Raw genomic sequence first — 21,386 nt, 5'->3', positions numbered from 1 at the left:
TATCTATGTGGGATATCAATCTCCATCAATTATCAACTATCTCGAGCCTCTTACAGGGGACTTATTCACGGCCTGATACGCTGAGTGCATATTTAATGAGGACCATTTTCCAGCATTAGGGGGAGATTTCAAGTACCAAAACGAATGCTAGGAAATCATCTAGAATGCCCAAGGCATTCCCCCCTCAGATCCACGTACTATAGAGACTGAATAACAAGTTCAGAAAATCATAAACTTACAACATATTGCAAATAACGGGGTGAAAGAAATTTCCATCAATTACATAGATTCTGGAGAATAATACGATCGTAAGACTACTGTTATCGACATGTACTTCTTCATAGCAATTGTAGAAATCTTTTTCAATGATCCAGATCCCAAGACCATGGCAGAGTGCAAAAAGCGCTCAGACTGGGCTCAATGGAAAGAAGCAATTCAAGCTAAGATAGCCTCGCTCACTAGAAGAGGGGTATTCACATCTGCAATACCTACACCTTCCAAAGTCTTTTCTGTAGGCTTTAAATGGGGTTTCATCCGGAAATAGAATGAGAACAATGAGGTGGTGAGATATAAAGCGAGACTAGTAGCACAAGGGTTCACGCAGAGACCCGGCATTGATTACAATGAAACCTATTCTCCAGTAATGAGTGAAATTACTTTCCGATACTTAATATCATTGGCAGTTCAAAATCATCTATCTATGCAGTTGATGGATGTGGTGACAGCATACCTATATGGGTCACTTGATTCGGACATATACATGAAGGTTCCCGATGAAATCCAAATTCCGAATCCAAACGCAAATCGCAACATGTATTGTGTAAAACTACAAAAGTCATTATATGGCTTGAAACAGTCGGGACGAATGTGGTACAACCGACTGAGAGAATTCCTTCTAAAGAAAGGATACACTAACAATGATGATTGCCCGTGTGTTTTCATTAAGAAATCTCGAACAGGATTTTGTATTATATCCGTGTATGTTGATGATTTAAATATCATTGGCGGCCCAAAGGATATAGATAAAGCACGCAATCATCTAAAGAGGGAATTCGAGATGAAGGATTTGGGTAAGACCAAGTATTGCCTAGGCTTACAACTTGAGCACTGTCCTTCAGGGATTTTAGTGCATCAATTAGCCTATATCTAGAAAATATTGGAGAAATTCAATATGGATAAATCATACCCTAATAAAACTCTGATGGCTGTTCATTCCTTAGAAATAGGGAAAGATCCATTTAGACCATGGGATATTGAGAAAAAGATGTTGAGACTAGAGATCCCATATCTCAGTGTCATTGGTGCACTTATGTATCTTGCAAATTGCACCAGGCCTGATATCGTATTTGCAGTGAACTTACTAGCTAGGCATAGTGCGGACTCAACTCGCCGTCATTGGACGGGAGCAAAGTGTATCCTCAGATACCTTAATGGCACAAATGATCTTGGTTTATTCTTCAAGAAAAATCATGATCCTAGTATGATTGTTTATACTAATGCAGGTTACTTATCTGATCCTCATAACAGAAAATTCTAAACATGATTTGTATTCCTACATGGAGGTACAGCTATTTCATGGATGTCTTCTAAGCAAACTCTGACAGCGACCTCTACTAATTATTCTGAAATTATTGCTCTATACGAGGCATCACGAGAATGGGTATGGCTTCACAGAATGATTAACCACATACAACAGTCATGTGGTATTGGTTCAATTGAATCACCTATAGTTATCTATGAAGATAATTCCGCTTGTGTTACACAGATGCAATCAGGTTACATAAAGAGCAATATCACTAAGCATATTGTTCCTAAACTGTTTTATCCCTATGAATTACAAGAAAATAGAGAAATAAACACCTTGCAAATCAAGTCATGTGATAATCGCACTGACTTATTTACTAAGTCCTTATCAACTTCTATGTTTCAAAAATCGGTACATGGAATTGGTATGCGACGACTTCGAGATTTGCCAGAATCAGGGGGAGACATCTCCTAAATGTTGTCATGTACTAGCATCATATTATATTCTTTTCTTTCATAAGTTTTACTTGCAAGGTTTCTTGTTAAAGTGTTTAATGAGGTAATATTAACATAAGTATGTGTCATATTTCCAATTTTTCCCACCGGATTTTTTGTGTGGGAAATATCAAAGACACATATTGGCCTCACAACTCATACATGGTTTTTCCCTGAAAAGGTTTTAATTGTGAGTTATCCAAGAGGCAATACCAATAATATGTCGTCATATTTTTTCCTAATTTTCCCACTGGGTTTTTACAGGAGTTTTAGCGACATATCACTTTATATTGCTCCTCATATTTTTCCTGAAATGGCTTTTGGGGGAGTAATATATATGTCGTATCTCCTATATTTTTTCTCCACTGGAGTTTTTAATGGGATACCAATGACATAATGATTTATTTAAATCACACTCATATATGTAACTTTCTCCTTATTTTCCTATAAGATTTTAAAGAGTTTTTATAACATATCTATGCATACATATTCCTCAGATTTTTCCCATAGGATTTTTCAAGGAATTCAAGCATACAGCTGCATTGATCTCAAAGAAGATTCGATCAAGGAGGAGTGTTACGAAACGGTGTCTGTTCCTAACAGACACCAGTGATCTCATCAACAGATAGCAGTTAGTTAGTATAGCAGTTAGCACTACGAAGGGGCATGTCCCTTCGGTAGTAGACTGTTTCAGTGAACGGTTACATTTTCCCGAACAGTCACGTCCGTACGGCGTCCGTACGGCATCCGTACAACGCGATCCTTGACTTGTATATATATATAAGAGATCAATGAAAGAAACAGTTGTTTCTAAAATCTTGTTCATTTTCATTCACTTTCAACACCAACAACAACAAAAATTCAGGGCATAAAATGATCTTTATCACCAAAACCAACAATTTCTGGAACTAGAAGTGAGGTCTCAGCCGAACACTGCTCCATGATGGAAGATCAACTTTAGAGTGGTGGCGTTCCGTGATATAGTTGGAGTGGAGATAGAGTGAAGGAGTCTCAAACAAGCCTAAGTAGATATCGAGATTATTGATGAGTTTTTTTTTTTCTTTTCATTGGGTCATAGTCAAGTAATGTGCATCCCCACGTGACCAATGTGTATACCAGTGATGAGTAAGATCACGAGCCAAATAAACCCTTATATGTTTGGTTTTGGCAGCTAAGTCTTGTCTCTTTTTTCTTTAAAAAACAAAAAGGGCTCTGCACGTCTGCACCAGTTAAAACTTTTGTTGCAAGTACTCTTACAAAAAAAAGGCCTCTCTATATATTGAACGCACTCAAGTGCGAAGCTTTTGTTGCATAGGAAGATGGTCGCAAAGTCCGCATCGACACGCTTATAGTAGGCCTGCTACACGATAGTAACAAGGTTGTCACATGTACAGATGTCTTCTAGTGATGACAGCTAACAGCTTGACAAGACAATGAGCCAATTAAATTCTCTCTTTAGAGAGTTTCTACAAAAATCGGGAAAATTCATAGCATCAATTTATTGCAGTAATTTGTATTGCAGTTGTACAGGTAACCATGTTGTGTATAGATAACTTTTATCTATAACATTTCTTTAGCGCCAACAACATTCCAGACTCACGATGACACTATCACAGTTACTATCGCAACAAGAATGGTATATACATCAAAATAGGCCAATCACATTCTATATTTTTTTACCATCAGTTGGTTAGGTTCCTGGTGGTGGAACCTATACACCCAGGTTCAAGTTCTCGACGCGGCACAGGTGCTCATATTTTTCTTGATTTATTATAGAATTTAACGATGTTATGCTTTCATTGGTAGACGACGTTTCCGTCGACAGCGAGGCGTCTGTGGTGACTTCATCAATCTCGAGATGTGTCGGTATAGTCTTTCGAAGGACTCATAGGGGTAGGGTTTGTGTACGTGTGTTCATAGGGATGAGTATGCATACATGTTGAGCGTATGTATCTGTACTTGTGTAATTTGAAAAAAAAAAGAAAAAACTTGTGTCACGAACAATTGAGGAGACGAATAAGGCTATTCTAAACTGAGAAAACTGTGCCATGTACCAAATTAATTATAATCTTGTTTTGTACTCCACTGGGCACTGATAGCCATAAGCCCATAATGGAGCAACAAGGGCCATAGAATATATAGATGTATGCGATGGTGAATTGATCTGTTTTTCACTATTTGATATGCTTAAGCTAGCAATGAAGAGTGGGATTTAAAATGTATTTTAGCTAGTTTAAGTTTCAAAATTTTGTTGGAGAAGTTTGATGTCATTGTTCTAAATTTTGCTGAAAAATAGAGGAGTGAAGATTAAGTGAAAGAAAATCAGGTACACGGAGGAAGGGTCTAAGAGAAGGGAGCACCCGGTGTCGTTTAAAAAAAAGCTCCAAAAGTCTCTTTCTTTACATTTATATTGGACGCGGCTAATGCACGGACGACTGTGCGATTAGCATATGAAACGCACACTTTTTCCTCCTCGCGCGCCCACTCCTGCCTTCCTGTCCTGCCGTCGGTCACATCACCCATCTCCTGGCCCCGCCCTTATCCTCGTCCTCACCCTCGCCCTCGTCGCTGCCCACCGCCCCGCGGCGACCTCCTTCTTCCCCTCCCGCCGCCACCATGGTCATGGGCGCCTCTGCCCTGACATAGTTGGGCCGCCTCATATGGCAACAGAACTCTAACGTTGTTTTCCGCCGTCTCCACCATCTGATCGGCCTGACCCTCACTCCCCTAAGCCTTTTAGACTAGGAATGGAAAAATAAAAGATAACACGGCCTTGTTTAGATTGAGGTTAGGAATCAGTATTTGACACTGTAGCAATTCGTTTGTATTTGACAATTATTGTCTAATCATGGCCTAACTAGGCTCAAAAGATTCGTCTCGTAATTTATAATCAAACTATGTAATTAGTTATTTTTTTTATCTATATTTAATACTCGATACATGTGTCTAAAGATTTGATGGGATGAAGAAAGAGTGAAAAAACTTACGATCTAAACGAGGCCCAAACGGAAAACGTAAAAGCATACATGGCGAAGGCCCAAGTCAGTATCCCAGAAAGCCAGAACCATCCCCGTGCCTCGACTAGCAGATTCTACGACTTTTAAACCCCGCAAAATCCCCAACCCCTCCCCTCTCTCTTCTCGCATTCCACCGCTCACCATGGCCGCCGCCTTCGAAGCAGCTGGTGGCCGGAAGGGTAGCTGCTTCTTGGAAGTCGGCCGCCGCGAGATCGGCTCCTCCTTCCCCCGCGCCTCTTCCCGCCGAATCAGCGGCTCCGAGGTTCTTTTCTTCTCTGTTAATTTCTGTTTGATCCTGGTACTTCGAACTTTGGAATCCTTCCGGAATTCGGTATCTCCTAGTCGGTAGATGATTCGACCATGTCTGCTGGGTGGACTTTGGAAGACACGGTGTAGGGTTTCACATATCTGGCGGTCGGGTAGAGTACGATGGCTGGTGGGTAGGTTCTGTTCTTGATGTGGTGTTGAGCTTGTTTGTATCCGTTCAGCAACTTCATTTTTGGGAATTTATGGAGCTAGTACTGCAAAATCTCAAATTTAAGCGTCCGAATAAGACTGCCTGCTGTCTGGGTCTATAGATTAGACACAGTTTTACTACTGATGAAATTTGTGACATGGGGGATAAGATTTATACATTTTGTTCAAGTTCGATATCTACTAGTTGGCTAGTTTCTCCCCGTAGTGTTTCTTTTCAAGCTTGACAAATGTCTTATTGGATCACATGTGTTACAAAGGTGATCCAACTCTAGTTATATTACAGATTATGGTGATGATTTTTGTGGTAGTTTTGCTATATAACTGTTTCTTTCTACAATGCTGAGTTGGCTTGAATCACTGTTCTTCGATGCGGTGCTAACTGCTTGTCATTTTCGTTTTCTTCGAGGGAGTAGCATATAGTGTTGCGGATGTCTCAGTATGGAAAATTGTGTGGTCACGAAGGCTGCGTTAATACCGTAAGCTTCAACCCTGCTGGTGACCTCCTTGTGTCCGGTTCAGACGACATGAACATCATACTATGGGACTGGCTTTCTAAAACTAAAAAGCTTGTTTACCCTTCCGGCCACCACGAAAATGTCTTCCATGCTCGTGTGATGCCATTTACAGATGACAGCACCATTGTAACTGTTGCTGCTGATGGCCAGGTTTGTCTCTACCAACAATGATTTGGATGGATACATTACATTTTTTTAATCTGTTTGATAAGCTGTGAACAAGTTCAAGGAACTTATTACCATGATTTATTTCCTGGCACGTGAACCATGTGTAAAGAGACTGATTATTATGAGAAAGACAACTGTATGTAGAATACCGTTCATCAGCCTTGCGAGTCTAAGTAACTTATGCAACACATTTGTAAACCATGTTGAGCTTCTGCCGTGGTTCTAGGTAATTTGTTTTTTAATCTAGGGTGGCATGATGGCAACTATTATTCCATGCATGGAACACCATCTATACCCTTAGCATACAAAAGATCCTTCACGAAAAACACAAAGCCAAACTACAGAAACTTCTTTTTTCTCTCAGGCTTTTAGATTCGAATATCTTTTGTCTTCACTGGAGCAGAGCTTTCAAAAGTTAGGGCTATACATAATTAAGACTTTGTTGTTGTGGAAATTGTCGAAGGGCAGGTCTGGTGCAGTGGTGAGAGCTGTCTCACTGAGTCACCAGGTCGTGGGTTCGAAGCAGCCTCTCGACAGACTTGCGGGGAGAAGGCTTGCCTCGTTTTTCCCTTCCCCAGACCCCACTCATGTGGGAGCCTCTGGCACTGGGTCTGCCCTTGTTGTGGAAATTGTCCCACAAATGCTTGCATGCATCTTTGTGACCATGTCCTGAAGCATTTGTGTTGCTTGACTAGCACTGTTTCTTGCAGTGCATAATATTTTGAAGTAAGCTTGGCATTGCCTGAAGGGCGGGCCTGGTGCAAGCGGTAGAGTCTTACTGCCTGTGACCGGAAGGTCCCGGGTTCGAGTCGCGGTCTCCTCGCATTGCACAGGCGAGGGTAAGGCTTGCCATTGACACCCTTCCCCAGACCCCGCACAGAGCGGGAGCTCTCTGCACTGGGTACGCCCTTTAAGCTTGGCATTGCCTACTTTTCTATTTTCTTTCTACTTAGTACCATATTGGAAATGATTTTACTGGCTACCAGCTCCTTCTACTCCATGCCAAAGCATCATGGATATTTTTCTCATCATTGCAACCAAATAAACGACTTCTGCCACCCAGGTACGAGTAGGACGACTGAAGGAGGGTGGTGAAGTCACAACGAAACTAGTTGGGGAGCATGATTCCCGGGTGCATAAGATGGCTATTGAACCAGGAAGCCCTTACATATTTTACAGTTGTGGAGAGGATGGCTTGGTACAGCATGTATGTCACTAGGCCACTATATGCTAATATACGCTATTAGTGCAGTGGGATTAACTTGTTTTTCCCCCCCTTACAGTTTGACTTAAGAAGCGATTCAGCAACAAAGCTTTTCACCTGCTATTCTTTCTTGAATGACAGACGCCGTGTAAAACTGAATAGCATTGCCATTGACCCGCAGAACCCTTACTATTTTTCAATTGGTGGTTCTGATGAGTATGTACGGTTGTATGACATGAGGAGATTCCAGTTGGACGATTCAAGAAACATTAACCAGCCTGTAGATACCTTCTGCCCTAAGCACCTTATTAAGGGTGGGAAGGTCCACATCACCAGTATGGCATATTCCTATGCAAGGGAGATACTTGTATCCTACAATGATGAGCTTATCTACTTGTTCCAACAAAATATGGGTCTCGGTCCAAATCCTGTGTCAGTAGAGCCAGAGTTTTTCGACATGCTTGATCAGCCACAAGAGTACTCAGGTCACAGGAATTTTCGAACTGTTAAGGGAGTCAGTTTCTTTGGACCACATGATGAATATGTTGTGAGTGGATCAGATTGCGGGAATGTATTCATATGGAGGAAGAAGGGAGGTGAATTGATGAGGATGATGAATGGTGACAAAAGTGTAGTTAACTGCATTGAACCCCACCCGCATTTCCCGTTCATGGCTACTAGTGGGATTGATAAAACTGTTAAGCTTTGGACTCCTGCATCAAAAAAAGTGATGTCACTGCCTAAAAATGCGAAGCAAGTAAGTTGTTTCTACTAATGCAAGTGCAAGTGGTTGGTTATGGAGTTGTACTTGATACATTTCCTCCCATTTTACTTCTGACATTGTATCTGTTTCATTTCTTAACAGATAATAGCCTCCAATGAACGTGGGAGAGAAGTTGATGCTTCTCGGGCAGAAGTGACACTTTCATCTGATGTCATCATGCATGTGTTGAGGTTACATAGGAGACAGTCTGACCTGCATATGGAGAATGAACCAGCTAGTGCAGATTTGGCCAGTGATGATGATGAGGCTTTCTACATTGGATTTGGCGATGCGGAAAGGAACCAAAGGGAAAACTCTGATCCCAGAGAATGCATTGTGACATAGCTAAAGCAACTGGTGAAATTTGTCTTTGCAACCTGTGGCCCTGAATCCATGTTGGAGCAAACTGAATAGGTCTTAGATTGCAGTTCTACATACCAAGGTGTGCTGAATGGGCCTCGTACACATGTACACATGGAGTATACAGGTTGTGGACTTGTGGTTTTTAGTGGAGAAACTAAACGGGTAGAGCCAGATCCTACCACCCGTTTATTCTGCTGTAGTTTTAACAAGCATGCTCAATTTTCTCAATTGTCGTATACCTAGTCTAGTAAAATAAACTGTGCCCCCAGCTTGTGTGATTATGAACTGTAAACCTGAATTGTAGTGATATTCATGAATAATGTACAGAGGTTTTCCTTGGTGTGGAAATATTAAAATTTTGTTGTTTCGTCTGTCTGGCAATGCGTTCTCTTACATAATCTGGAAGTACAGTCTGGCATTTCCGTCTTCTGTAACTCGTCCGTTCCGAGCCAGGGTCCTGGACTCCTGTTTGCCAATTTTGCCTATAGAACTAGAGCATCTGTACTCCCGATGGGGGGAATATGTTTGTGTTTTCAAATGTGACAGCGACTGCTGTATGTTGTGGACTCATATGATACTCCCCTGATCCACTACCGCAATTGCGATATTACTGGGGACTTCCTGCGTCAGGTGAGCCGCAGGAAGTTCTTGATTGGCCTTCTGTTGCTGATGACACTGACGGGAGAGGCCTTCATGTTGAGGACGGATCGGAATTGCAAGACCGTGACGGCAGGACGGACAACGATGCTGAATCACACGTCCAATCCAAGGTCTATCGAGCACATCCAAGACCGTTCTGGCTTTTCGGGAAAGGCCCGGAGCAAGGGAGCATTTCCGAGGAAGCGGACAGGAAAAACGTCACAGATCAGATCGGCAGGTCACGGCCGCCGCAGCCCGCAGCTCTCGTCCCGGCGCGAACAAGCGCTGTGGTCGCCTATTCATGTGATCCACACGCCGCCGCGCGTGCCTGGTGGGCGAGGGAGGTTTGACACCCTGCACTTTCTCTGTTTCGCGTGGCCGCTGCCGACGCCGACGTCGAGCCGTCAGGTCGCAAAACGCTAGCGCGAGCGCTTGGCACGGTTCGCTGGGCTCGAATTTTACCACCACGAGCCTCCCGGCCTTTACGATTTTTTTTTTTTTTTTTTTTTGGCTTGGACAGGCCCAAATAACACAAACAACACTTATCAGAGGCCCATTCCCTCGTTCACGATTGAACCGGGAATTTGTCGGTGTACAAGACTTCGTGCTGGCTTTATAAGATACAAAAAAACTGCTATTGTACGGTTTGTTTGATGGTTGCATACAGTCCGTTTTATAATATTGTCAATTACTGTGCTATTGATATTAAGCTTTCACTAAGCGTTGCTATTGGTTTAATTTTTACCAAAAATCACTATTTGGTTTAGACGTGATTTTTCTAGCACCACTAACCGATGAAGAAAAATATTCATTTTTACTGACGATGTCTGTTTATACTTCATCATTGTTATATTCTTTACTTCATAAATAAATTCTGTAAAAATTATGAATTGTTGATTATAGCCAGGTTAATTTATTGGAGAACTGAAATAATCGGTATATAGACATCTCATAGAGTCCATGTAATTGAATTATCTGTGGTCATAAGTTTTTCATAGCTTTATATTTATGTGCGTAATGGTTAAGAATTTCTATGTATTTTTTAATAAAATCACTAAATATAGTAATTTCCGCTGCACCCTGTTTAATAGTTTCTGGAGAAGACGGTCGTCGTTTAATAGTGTGTGAAGGAGGCCGACGCTGAGATTTAGAACCTGGTTTTCTGTTGGATTTCGTTCGCATGAAGATAGTCTCTAAAAATATTCTAATGTATCGGGAGCAGCCTAAATCACAACTCGCATGGGACAACGGCAGAACAGAGAATCGTAAGCATCTCCTATGACATATAATACCAATTACGTTCCAGCAATTGCAGTGCTGTCTTCCGATCAAAGAAAGAAAGAAACAACAAACAATGCTGTGATACACATTTCTGCCCCAACTACGTACACAACTTCGCTTGCAGTACCAACACACATTCAACACCATCCACTGATCATCACTCCAAATTCACATAAGCGAGACACAGACGCACTGGGACAAGTCACACATCAACTACTTTTGGACAGAGAATCTTCTGCTCACTCTTCTCTTGCATACAGCATACATACATGTCCTCCAAGCACAACGGCCGTCCCCGCGGAGTCCTCCTCGCCGTCTCACTTAAGCCACCAGCACGTACACCGCGTAGATGATCCCCGGAATGTACCCCAGTATGGTCAGCAAGAGGTCGATCCAGAACTCCACCTGCAACATCCATCCATCGTTCACGCGCACCGTCCAAGTTAGGAGAAGAGCACAACACACTAGCAGCCTATGTCCTCGAGGAGAGTTCCACTTACGCCGCAGCCGTAGCGCAGGAAGACGCCGACCGGCGGGAGGAAGATGGCGAGGAGCACCTCCAGGAACGTCGCCGACGCCATTGCCTCTGCCCTCTCTCCCTCACGAAGTCACGATGCGCCTTCTTTCTCTGAAGGAGAAGAACCGCCTGGAAACTGTGTGCCTGGCGAAAGGTGGCACATAGCGTACTTGGAGAGTCGAAGGCCGAAGGACGTTTCGATTTTTCGCAAGGTGTAGCAACTGCTCTGATTCTAATTCCACCGGGACAGAGGGTGTACGTGTCCACGGCGGGTGGCACGCGGCAGCGGGAGTTTCGCCCCACGTCGGCGGTTCTTCCGTGCGGGACTCGGGCGCCCAAGGCCGCGACTGCACAGATCATCATCACACACGGGTAAACTCTGCTTTCAGTGGCCTCTTTCTGGTGTGTTCTCAGGTCCGTGAAACTTGGCCCGATCCGCCTGATCTTGGTGTCAGCGTCTGCTTGGCTAGCTGCTTGCTGATTGGGAACGTAACAGGGTCGGCCTAACAGGGAGAGTTGAGTCGCGGTTTGTTCTGCCTTTGCACTTCCAACTTACATTGCTAAGTTCAATACACACAAATTGCTGAATTCAAGTATAAATAAATTAATGATGTAGAATTCAATCAACCTTGGAACTAGATTTTTTCCATTGTGATAGTTTAAAACACACACACACACACACACACACACAGAGGAACATCTACAAAAGTATACATACGCACACAAGAGTTATCCAAGCCAAAACCATCACAGCCATGGGATAGGAGAGGGAAAACTAAAGAAAAGAGGCGAGAGGTGCGACAATAGCTACAAGATAAGTAATTAGTCGACAATAACCACATGGTTCATGTCGATGATGCAATGTGGGCTTGTTTGGTTAAGGACTGGTTAGAGTTACAACATTTCTTATGTAATAAAGCATATAAAATAGTCCTGCGCTATTTGCACGAGCTAACTTGCTAGTTTTGGGTGGTTTAATGACAAACCACAAATGCCTGCCTTGGTTGAATATATATACATACATACAGCGATGCGTATGTTCTTCAATTCTACCAGACAGATGTGGACACACTACACAATACACATGCCTAATCTATGACATATTACAGCGCGTCGGGCTTCTGCCGCCAATACCCCGGCCCCGACGGCGACAGGCTGTCAACGTTATCAATGGTCCGTCCCATAAAACTAGCAGTCTAGCACTACGTGCAGCTCCCCACGGCCACTATCTCGTCTTTGAGCGTCCTCCTGTTGCCCTCGTGCTTGCCCCCGGCCTTCCCGGGCTTTTTCAGCGTCTGCGATGAAGCAACGCGTCAGCTAATTCATCAGGCATCACAGGTTCAATCAGAAACAAATATGTTGAGGCACGGCGCGGGAGAACGTGCGTAGAGACACTGACCTTCTTGAGCAGCATGTCCGTCTGCCGCTCCATCTCTCGGATCTGCTCCATGGTCATGCCGTACCACTCGTCGATCCACGCGAAGCACAGGCGGTGGCATGCCAAGAACAGCGCCCTCTCCCCCTGTGTGAACGAAACGCACACACTGCATTAGAGCCGAGCTTCTGAATCCTCTCGACAAAGAGTGGAGAAATCTCTGAACTTCTGAACATTTTGCCGTCCTGCTTGGCTGGCAGGTGCAGACTGACTGACGAACTGGCGAAGTGCTCTTATTCATTCAGAGAATGCCAATCTATCAGCAGGGCGTGATATATCTGCATACCGCAATGATGCAATCTTCGAGCCGTTCGCCGAGGCCCCATATAGGGGCATCCATGATCACCAGCTTGTATGTGGTCATCACCGGGACGCATGAATCCTGAAGAGAGAACAGCATGTACATGCATATATGTGATAACGTGATATGTAACTTGACAACAGCAGTACCAGGCTTCTGAACGGCACCATTTTCCATTGGGCATTGGCGTATATACTAATTGAGAAATCTGTGTTGCTCCATACCATCCATCCCTTCAGAAGAGGGCCTCGTTCTGTTCGTTGTGACTTGAAGGTTGTCAGATCGACATTTGGAGCACCGATCACCTTACTCCAGTAGTCTCGTGGCATAGATGTGATGTCGATGATCTCAACTTCTCTTGCGGCTAACTGCTCACTTGTCAAATTGTGCACCTGGTGCACATTAGTAGACTCTTATTAGTACTCTGATACTCTTCTCATTTTCTGAGACTGGGATTTTGAAGTGTGGTTATTAAAGACAACTAACATTTTCAGAGCAACCGTTGTCGGGTCTGGTTACAGTGTCAATGGTGAGTGAACACTTGCTGAAAAGTGGGCACTGATGACGAATGATGAAGAAAGTCAAGTTAGCCTGAAGTATTCAGTTATCAATGTAGGGTTCAGGTTTTGAGTAGCACTTCTGAATACCTTGATCACTAGTGTGCAAGTCAGAGTAGATGGAGTTCACGCCATCATGAAAACACAATGGAACAAGTTGAGCGCACATTCTCACCACTGAGTATTACATTACAGAGTCTGTTCTAAAATGGCCAAAGTGAAAAATAGCTAACCTGTTCTGCTCTTTGGAAATGCACACCAAGAGTCCTCATGCACTGTGAGAGCGCTGGCAGATGCAAAGCCCTTCATCCATGATGGAATTTTGCTGCACATAATTTTGATTTTAATCGTTGTTAAGGTTCCTTACAATGTTTATAAAATAAGCATTGATGTATTTAAAAATACTTAATAATTATGCTTCTGAAATAGTTATGATATAATTATGGTGTATTTGTGCATTTGAACAAAAAAGTGGCTGTAGTTTAGTGGTAAGAATTCCACGTTGTGGCCGTGGAGACCTGGGCTCGAATCCCAGCAGCCACAGTATTTCTTTTTTTTTAATATAAAAATAGAAGGTACATACAAACGCAAATGATAAATTTTTTAATCTAAAAAGAAGGTACATACAAACCTCTGCAAGTGATAAACTTTTTTTAATCTAAAAAGAAGGTAGAGTACATACAAACCTTTGCAAATGATAAAGTTTTGAGGTGAATTGGCCCTTGCCAAGCTTCTCATCCTCAAATGGGACTTGCTGCAGTACCTCTATACCCTCCTTGCTATTTGTGTTTTGCTGCTCCATCTTCATGATGGTGTAGCTGAAGCCTATTTCATACTGTAACACGAAATTTCAGCTTCAGAAGTTCATTTGTCAACTCAAACACAGGAATGCAAAATCATCATTTGAAAGCTTTCTATTTTGCTCTTGGATCATCATACCTCTTCCATCGACATGGGCATGACGATCCGGCTTTGCGCAAGAATGAAGTCAAGGTATACACAAATTCATACAGAAAACATAAACTTGGGTAGAAAAAATCATACAGAAAACATAAACTTGGGGTAGAAAAACTGTTAACACAAGAGCTTGGGGAGGATACAACTCTTTGATCTGAACCATGGCAAAAGTAGTACCAAGACCAGCAATTCTGATGGTTTCCTGAGTTGCTGCTGAGAGGGAGGGGGAGGAAGGCTTTTGCCTGTTTTCCTGTTCTTATGTTGTTTGTTGCTTGAAGAAGGCAATGGACGTAGCGAAGGAAGAACTTTTAATCTTCAAACTTCTTACGCAAATTCCCTCCTATAGATGTCAAAACCTATATTCTCCCAGCGGTTGCCCAATACGTTAAGTGCTAGTACTCACAAAAGCTCAGACTTGGGAACCGGCAAAAGGGATTTTATCCATGAAGTGCTAAACTGAAGTTATAGGAGGACAGATGTGCAAAGAACCCTGAAAACGGGGCTTGTCTACATCAAACGAGCTGTGAGGTGGGTAGTTTACGAACGTCACTGGTTACCATTATGAAAACGTATCTTGCAGCTGATGGAAAAGGGAAGATGCTGGCATCCACCCGGCCGCCCACACAATTGTGCCCACCCCTTTCCGTTCTTTCGCTAGGGGAAAAACACTTGTCCAGGAGGAATTTATGCCTTGAAAAGACACCGTTCTATCACGCACTAATCATGAATCTTGGCTGTTGATTGTCTGATCTAGTGGCCCAAGTTCGTTGCAACAAGGGATTGTCAATTCACCAAACAGGCTTCAACACATGGCTTGTGAAATAGCAGCAAAGCGATTTTAAGCATGAACTACTGGTGTTAAATAATCTAGCGTTTTTTTTATGGGTGACTTTGGAAAAGTTTCAGTTCAATTTGTGTTCGTTGGGAACGTACTCATTAACACCATCCATTTCTCAAAAGAGATTGCTTCATATGAAGATCCTGCCTGAAATTTCAAGGTATGAGCAAGGTTCATCAGATTACTATTACATGAGCTCCAAAACCGATATTTTACTGAAGGCGAACTGCATCGTATATATGCCCGGAAGCTTGCTGATCAAACAAGCCAATCGTGGTGCTGGTGTAAGAAGATAGTGGAAGAATGGTTTTGATTACTTGGTCGGCAACAGCTAACACCGACACAGCACATATTGATTTTTTTTTTCACATGTTAGGTGCATAAACACAAACAAAACAGCTTGCATAACTGATAATTCCGTCTAAATGGCCGTCCTGGTTCGTCCTTGTTGAAATTAATAAGAACAAAGCTTTAATTGCACGAAGATTACAGTGCTCTTTTAGCCCAGTGCAACCAAACTCTAGAGTTTTTTTTTTTTTTTGACTGAAAACAGGAGGGGTGAAAGCCCCTACTGTGCTTTATTGCAAAAAGAAGAAAGTTCGAGTACAAAAATCAAGAAACAAAAAAGGTTACAAAGAAGATAAGAAGAACTACACATAAGCTTCTAGCCATGAGTCAATTGCAGGGTGAAATTTGTTCTTTTAGCCTAGTGCAAGGGAGTTTAAAAGGCTCTCAGCTCCCTGGAACGGACATGCTATTGCAATATGTGGTCGGACGCAAGAGGGGAGTGTCTATCCGGTTTCAGACAAGATGTTTTTTTCGATAAGGTGCCCGACCGTACCATTTCTCGTAAGGTTCGTTGGACAGAAGATTCTAGAGTGGATATTCCGTAATATATACATGTGGTTGGTTCTTGTACCATTTTGCCTACTACTTTCTTCTGCTCCTGTATCACGTAATCGTGACTTTGGGATAACTTATCCGGCTTTCTTCCTACCTGTCATTCTTAAGTACAACTTAAACTTCTACTTACAATTAATCTTTCCTCCATACAGAAATGATAAGAGTATTTTGACCCATAATTTCTCTTACAATATATCAGCTATTGTTAACAAAAAAAATCAGTATCTAAGTGGCACTTTGAACACAAATCTATTGATGCAAGTTTTAAGTTCTAAATTCGCATATAATTTGACTAATGTTGGTCAAACTTGGTAAAATTTGACTTTTTTCTAAAGAGTATAAATATAGTACAGGGTACTATGGTAGGAGCGTTCTCTAGTGTTAGTTTGTTACCATCGAACAACTTTTGCGGACTTCTCGTCATGATGAAGGGAAAGCTCGGCTTGCAAAAATATGCTTCTAACAGTCACTTCTCTAACTCAAAGCCTGAATTCAAAACAGCAACAGAAGATAGAACTATGGAGGGATTGAGAAGATTGTATATATATACACACGATGAAGTTGCCAAATAATAATGAGTCCGAGGCCGGAGTACTTTCCATTGCCATAATGAGTGAGCGGGCCCATATACGCTATTGGGCTTTGTGAGACCACGAATAAATAACACACAGCCGGTCAGAACGCTTAGGCCCCCGTTTGGTAGGGCTCCGGCGGTGTCTGTGAGAGAGGACATGAGGAGAGAGAAAAACAGCTCCGGTGAACAGTGCCGGGTGTCGGCCACTCAGGGGCCGACAGGCCGGAGCCGGAGCCCGGCCAAACGGGGCCTTAGTATAGCGATGCTCCTAGCGCCCGGCGCGCAAGATCAGAATATAAAACCACCCGCCCCCGCGTATCGGAATAGAACGGCATCCCGCCCCGCGTATCGGAATAGAACGGAATAGAAATCACGTCCACCGCGCCCCTGTCCTCCGCTACCCCACCCCCTGTCCCCGTTCCCCCACCTCGCCCCTGTCCTAAGAGCACGAAAACACTTTAAGTGCAACATCTCAAATATATAGAGAAACTATATAGTGCAACATCAGAATATAAATACTGTAATATCACAAAATTATGTAGTGCAACATCGAAAAACATGTAAAGCAACATCGAAAAAATATGTACTGCAACATCGAAAAATTAAGTACTGCAACATCAAAACTTAAGTGCTGCAACATCGTAAAAATATGTGCTGCAACATCGAAAAAATATGTACTGCAACATTGAAAAAATATGTACTGCAACATCAAAAATTATGTGCTGCAACAACGAAAGTTATGGACTGCAACATCTCAAATAGTAGTACTGCAACGTCGCAAAAACATCTGTTGCAACGACCAAAAATCACATTGCAACATTCGAAAATCATCTGGTGCAACATATAAAAACCCATTGCAATACGGGAGAAAATAGCAAAAACGTGCAAACAGCAAAAGGGATGGATTCGAGCTGCAAGCTGCTCCAGCCCCTGGCCCCATCACCTTTGAGTTCGCCAGAGGGAGGGGGAATAGGACCCAAAGATCGCTGAAACCCTAGCCACCGCCGCGTCCCTCAGATCCAGAGGAGGAGGTGGAGGAGGAGGAGGAGGAGGGCTCACATCCAAAGAGGGAGGAGGAGGAGGGCTCAGATCCAGAGAAGGGCCGACCTACCTCGTCGGAGCCGCCGCCGTCGTCCTCGTTTCCGGTGGGGGAAGCGGGAGCCGGGTCGCAGGGGGCGCGGGGGTAGCAATGGAGGTCGCGGGAAGGGGATGGAGGGAGGGAGGGAGCGCCGAAGGGCGGCGCGGGACGGCAGCGAGTTGGCCACACGGCGTCTGTCCCGGCGGGTGGGCGGGCGGGGCGGCGTAGTAGAATGGGTGGAGCGTTGCAGGAGTGAGCGAGGAAAGGATAACGATGAGTGCGGGAGATGGCGTGCGGAATGGGTGGATCAGGTTCGGCGCGGCTTGGGTGCATCCGTCCCCATCCGGACGCCCTCTATATATCATTATCGTTAGTATAGACTCTGTTTCTCAAAAACACACACACACTTAGTATGGACTCTCTGCTATACCTGAATAAACCGATTACTAGAGTCATCTTAAATTTAGATATTTTTCATGTTTAACCGAACTTACACAAAAAGAGCATATAAATATTTATATATGACACTGATGTCTAGATTGCCAAAGTGAACAATCTAACTTTTTACGGAGGTGACGATGAGGGTCAGGTGCCTCACCGAGTTGGCCACGGAGTCGAGGGAGGTGAAGCTCATGGCCTGGCCGAAGTAAAATCCGTTGATAAAGCTGGTGATGGAATCCATCTAGATCTGTTTAGATCAGATTTATGCACATTATACTCTCCGTCTCTCCCTACCTAGTGAGTCAACTATCATTGTTTTTACCACCAGCAGCTGTAATTATGAACGACGTGTAGATATATTCTCCATGATGATATCCGGGGTCACCATATCATCATCCGCCATTTAAGGGGCGAAGATATGTTGAGGCCAACATTGTCATGGCCACCGTACCCCTAGTAAATTTTTATAGAATTAGAACCCAATCTGCAATATTTTGTATACTTTTGCTCTTTGCTCTAACCTAATTAGTGTCACTCTCCCTGCTGAAAATTAGCTCAAGCACCGTCACTGCCACCATGCCGCCACTGTGGTAGCCCATAGCCAGCTTTCTGGCTACCAACTCCGGTGGCGGCGATCGGCGAGGTGTTGGTGGCCGGCATTTGGCGCTGTTTGCTTGCGTGGGTGTTGACACTTTGCGAGTGGAAAGATACGGGTATCAATTTTCCATTTTTATGAATCATATATAGTGGTTACGGATAGTGTACAAGGTGTGAGCACACATCCTCCCGAAGAAGATGTGCAACAAAACACAAACAAATATCGTTCAATTACCATCACGACTCTCCCAAAGTTTCCAGCAGATTGGGAGCAGCTCGTCTGACATTTTTGTTTCTCTTGGACATTGTGCATGTACATCCAATGGACGTGTTTGGATGCATGCGGCGTGATTCCACGGTGTGGTAGCACACGCTGAACACGCTAGCTTCTAACCTAGGGCTTAACTACAGACTAATAATAATGCTGTTCAGAGCTTTTCGAAAAATTAATGCTGTTCAGTGATTTGCTGGCACAGGTGGTACTTCGCCGACGACGATGACCGTGTGCGTCAGGTAGTTGGACGACCGTCGTCGTCTGTATGCAGTGCAAGTGCAGCCAGCTTGCATGGTTGGCATGCGAGACTTGGAAACCGTTAATACGACGGCCGGCCGGCCTGCCAGTCCAAATAAGTACGCCTTGGAGATAGAGTTCGGCAGCCTTCTTTTGGTGTCGTCTGTGATGGCGAGCGACTGATTTGCTCATGGGGACATGCATGCATACTCATCTCTGCTGTTGTCGCGGGTGTGCGCCGCGGTCTCTGCTCACCTGTCTGTCACGTCACAGAAGGAGAAGGGGATGCGCAGCGTGTTCCACGCAAAGCAACACGCATGCATGATGCATGCCCACGAAAATCTATCACGCAGGAGCAGGGCTGCTCGTAATACATGCCGAATGAGGCTAGCAGCTGTGTGACATGCATGTATGGTAGCCAGTTTTTGGCTGGTTCTTTTCTTCGGATCGTGTAGCTGTTCAGCTGATGGTTTCTAGTTGATTTTTGTTGCGAGAGAAAAACACTGTATTATGACTGATAAGTTCAATTGAGAACTCTGCTTTTGATTGCGATACGTTATTTGATGATGAGTATATATAGAAGGTGTGATTGTGTGAAACACCTTGTGGTTGCGCATCTCAAATAGACGGGTAGTCAAGTCATGAACGGAGCTGGCTCGCATATCCGCACGTACATGACCGTTCGTTCGAGATCCATTTGAGCCGTCCGGCGATTGCCTAAAATCAGTTCGTGTAGCACACACAAATTAGCTTAGACATGCTACTAGTAGATAGCAAAGTCAACTCATGCTAACGCCATGCCCTCGTGGGCCGGGAGTACTTCTCAGTGTACTTGTTTGTATGATCGTAACAAACATTTTTTCGTCAGCGTCGCCGTCGTCATCAGCCCCGTACTACATCAGCCGAACCTGTTCGTTGCGTAATACGGAGCAAGATAATATAAGATGCATTCAAGAGAAAATAATCGTATTCACGGGGTGTACTTCATAATAACGGCCGGCTACACAGCGTTCTCGCAGCATCCGAAGAGCTCGAAACGTACGTTGCCGTCCCTACACGGTTGCAGCACGTACATGTGCTGCTACTAATATTTGTTATTATGCGAGTATACGTGTAGTATTCGAGCTACTACAAGCGTGCATGCATCAGCTAGGTCCAGAGCTGGGCTTCGTGATCCGGCCACGTCGCCGAGTCCAGGTCCGAGTCGTAAAACGTCTGCTGGTACGCCGCGCCGAATCCACTTCCGCCGCCACCGCTGTCCATCGTCGTCAGCGGCGACGACGGGTGCTGCTGCTGCTGCTGGTGGTTGCCGCGGCGGTTGGCCATCTCGACGCAGAAGAGGGCCAGCAGGTTGGCGTGCTGCGCCTGCGCGTTGAGCAGGTCGGCCTGCGCGCGCGCCAGCTGCACCTTGAGCTCGTTGGCCTGCTTCTGCAGCCGGCCCACCGCCCCCGCGCACCCGTACACCGGGTCCCGCAGCCGCGCCTCCGCCTCGTACACCATGCTGCTCACCGCGTCCGCCCGCGAGCTCTCCGGCAAATCCTGCATGCACCGTAGACGACGTAGATCATGTAACGTGCATGTCCGCCGCACATTGTTGACGCGCTCATCAGAAAGAAACCGTGCGTGCGTGCATGTCTGTGCGCGGCCCACACCGTACCTGGAGGAGCTTGATGATGTTGCTGGCGCCGAACACGCGGTGCGCCGTGGTGAACTTGGCGGGCTCGGTCGGCGGGAAGTAGGGAGCCAGCACGCAGCCGTCGGCGCAGCGGCGGCGGAGGATCTTGCACGCCGCGCACGGGCTCATGACAACCATCGGCGGCACGCTGCCCACCACCTGGACGGCGGGAGGAGGCGGCGGTGGTGGGGAGCACGACGACACCCTCGACGGCGGCGACACGGAACGACAGTAGTTATATTGCTGCGGCGCCGCCGTAGTGCCCGTGCTCGCGTTGCCGTAGTCCATGACACCGATCGATCGAGAGGCGGAGCAGCAGTGCTGCTGGCTGCTGCTAGCTAGTGTTAGCTATGAATTGTACGAGAGCAGAGGTGTGATAATGATCAGCCGCTAGCTGGTAAATCAAAAGTAAAATTTGGTGGTGGTATATATAGGGAGATCGATCGAGACGTGTCTAGATTTTTTCCCCCCGTCTTTCCTACTCTACGAGTGTGAGGCTCTTTTCCTTGGTGGAATATAATGCAGAGATCGATTGACGCAGCACACAATGCTGACG

The 21,386-nt window shown here is 44.7% G+C and overlaps 3 protein-coding genes and 1 non-coding gene across 4 annotated transcripts; 2 read left to right on the top strand and 2 right to left on the bottom strand.

The window, feature by feature from the left end:
* Positions 1-5,027: 5,027 nt before the first annotated feature.
* On the top strand, positions 5,028-8,972 carry LOC136540849 (uncharacterized). Its single transcript, XM_066532878.1, has 5 exons — positions 5,028-5,298; positions 5,927-6,178; positions 7,260-7,403; positions 7,480-8,157; positions 8,266-8,972. Exons 1-5 carry the CDS (start codon positions 5,179-5,181, stop codon positions 8,506-8,508), a joined length of 1,437 nt encoding a protein of 478 aa, XP_066388975.1. The 5' UTR covers positions 5,028-5,178; the 3' UTR covers positions 8,509-8,972.
* Positions 8,973-11,771: 2,799 nt separating this feature from the next.
* LOC136535888 (uncharacterized) lies at positions 11,772-14,643 on the bottom strand. The gene is made up of 10 exons (XM_066528326.1): positions 14,357-14,643; positions 14,196-14,226; positions 13,943-14,091; positions 13,490-13,581; positions 13,347-13,354; positions 13,186-13,257; positions 12,924-13,091; positions 12,685-12,780; positions 12,363-12,485; positions 11,772-12,258 (listed from the first exon to the last, which is right to left on the bottom strand). Exons 1-10 carry the CDS (start codon positions 14,374-14,376, stop codon positions 12,166-12,168), a joined length of 852 nt encoding a protein of 283 aa, XP_066384423.1. The 5' UTR covers positions 14,377-14,643; the 3' UTR covers positions 11,772-12,165.
* On the top strand, positions 13,728-13,799 carry TRNAH-GUG (transfer RNA histidin (anticodon GUG)). The gene has a single exon. It is a non-coding gene; the product is annotated as a tRNA-His (tRNA).
* Positions 14,644-20,183: 5,540 nt separating the features above from the next.
* LOC136540848 (LOB domain-containing protein 1-like) lies at positions 20,184-21,118 on the bottom strand. Its single transcript, XM_066532876.1, has 2 exons — positions 20,813-21,118; positions 20,184-20,694 (listed from the first exon to the last, which is right to left on the bottom strand). The coding sequence occupies exons 1-2, from the start codon at positions 21,116-21,118 to the stop codon at positions 20,305-20,307; spliced, it is 696 nt and encodes a 231-aa protein (XP_066388973.1). The 3' UTR covers positions 20,184-20,304.
* Between the last annotated feature and the right edge of the window lie 268 nt (positions 21,119-21,386).

This window comes from Miscanthus floridulus, chromosome 2 (genome assembly GCF_019320115.1).
Source record: "Miscanthus floridulus cultivar M001 chromosome 2, ASM1932011v1, whole genome shotgun sequence".
Classification (NCBI taxonomy): domain Eukaryota; kingdom Viridiplantae; phylum Streptophyta; class Magnoliopsida; order Poales; family Poaceae; genus Miscanthus; species Miscanthus floridulus.
Note: the sequence above shows the minus strand (reverse complement) of the source record. Positions and strands in the feature narration are given on the sequence as shown.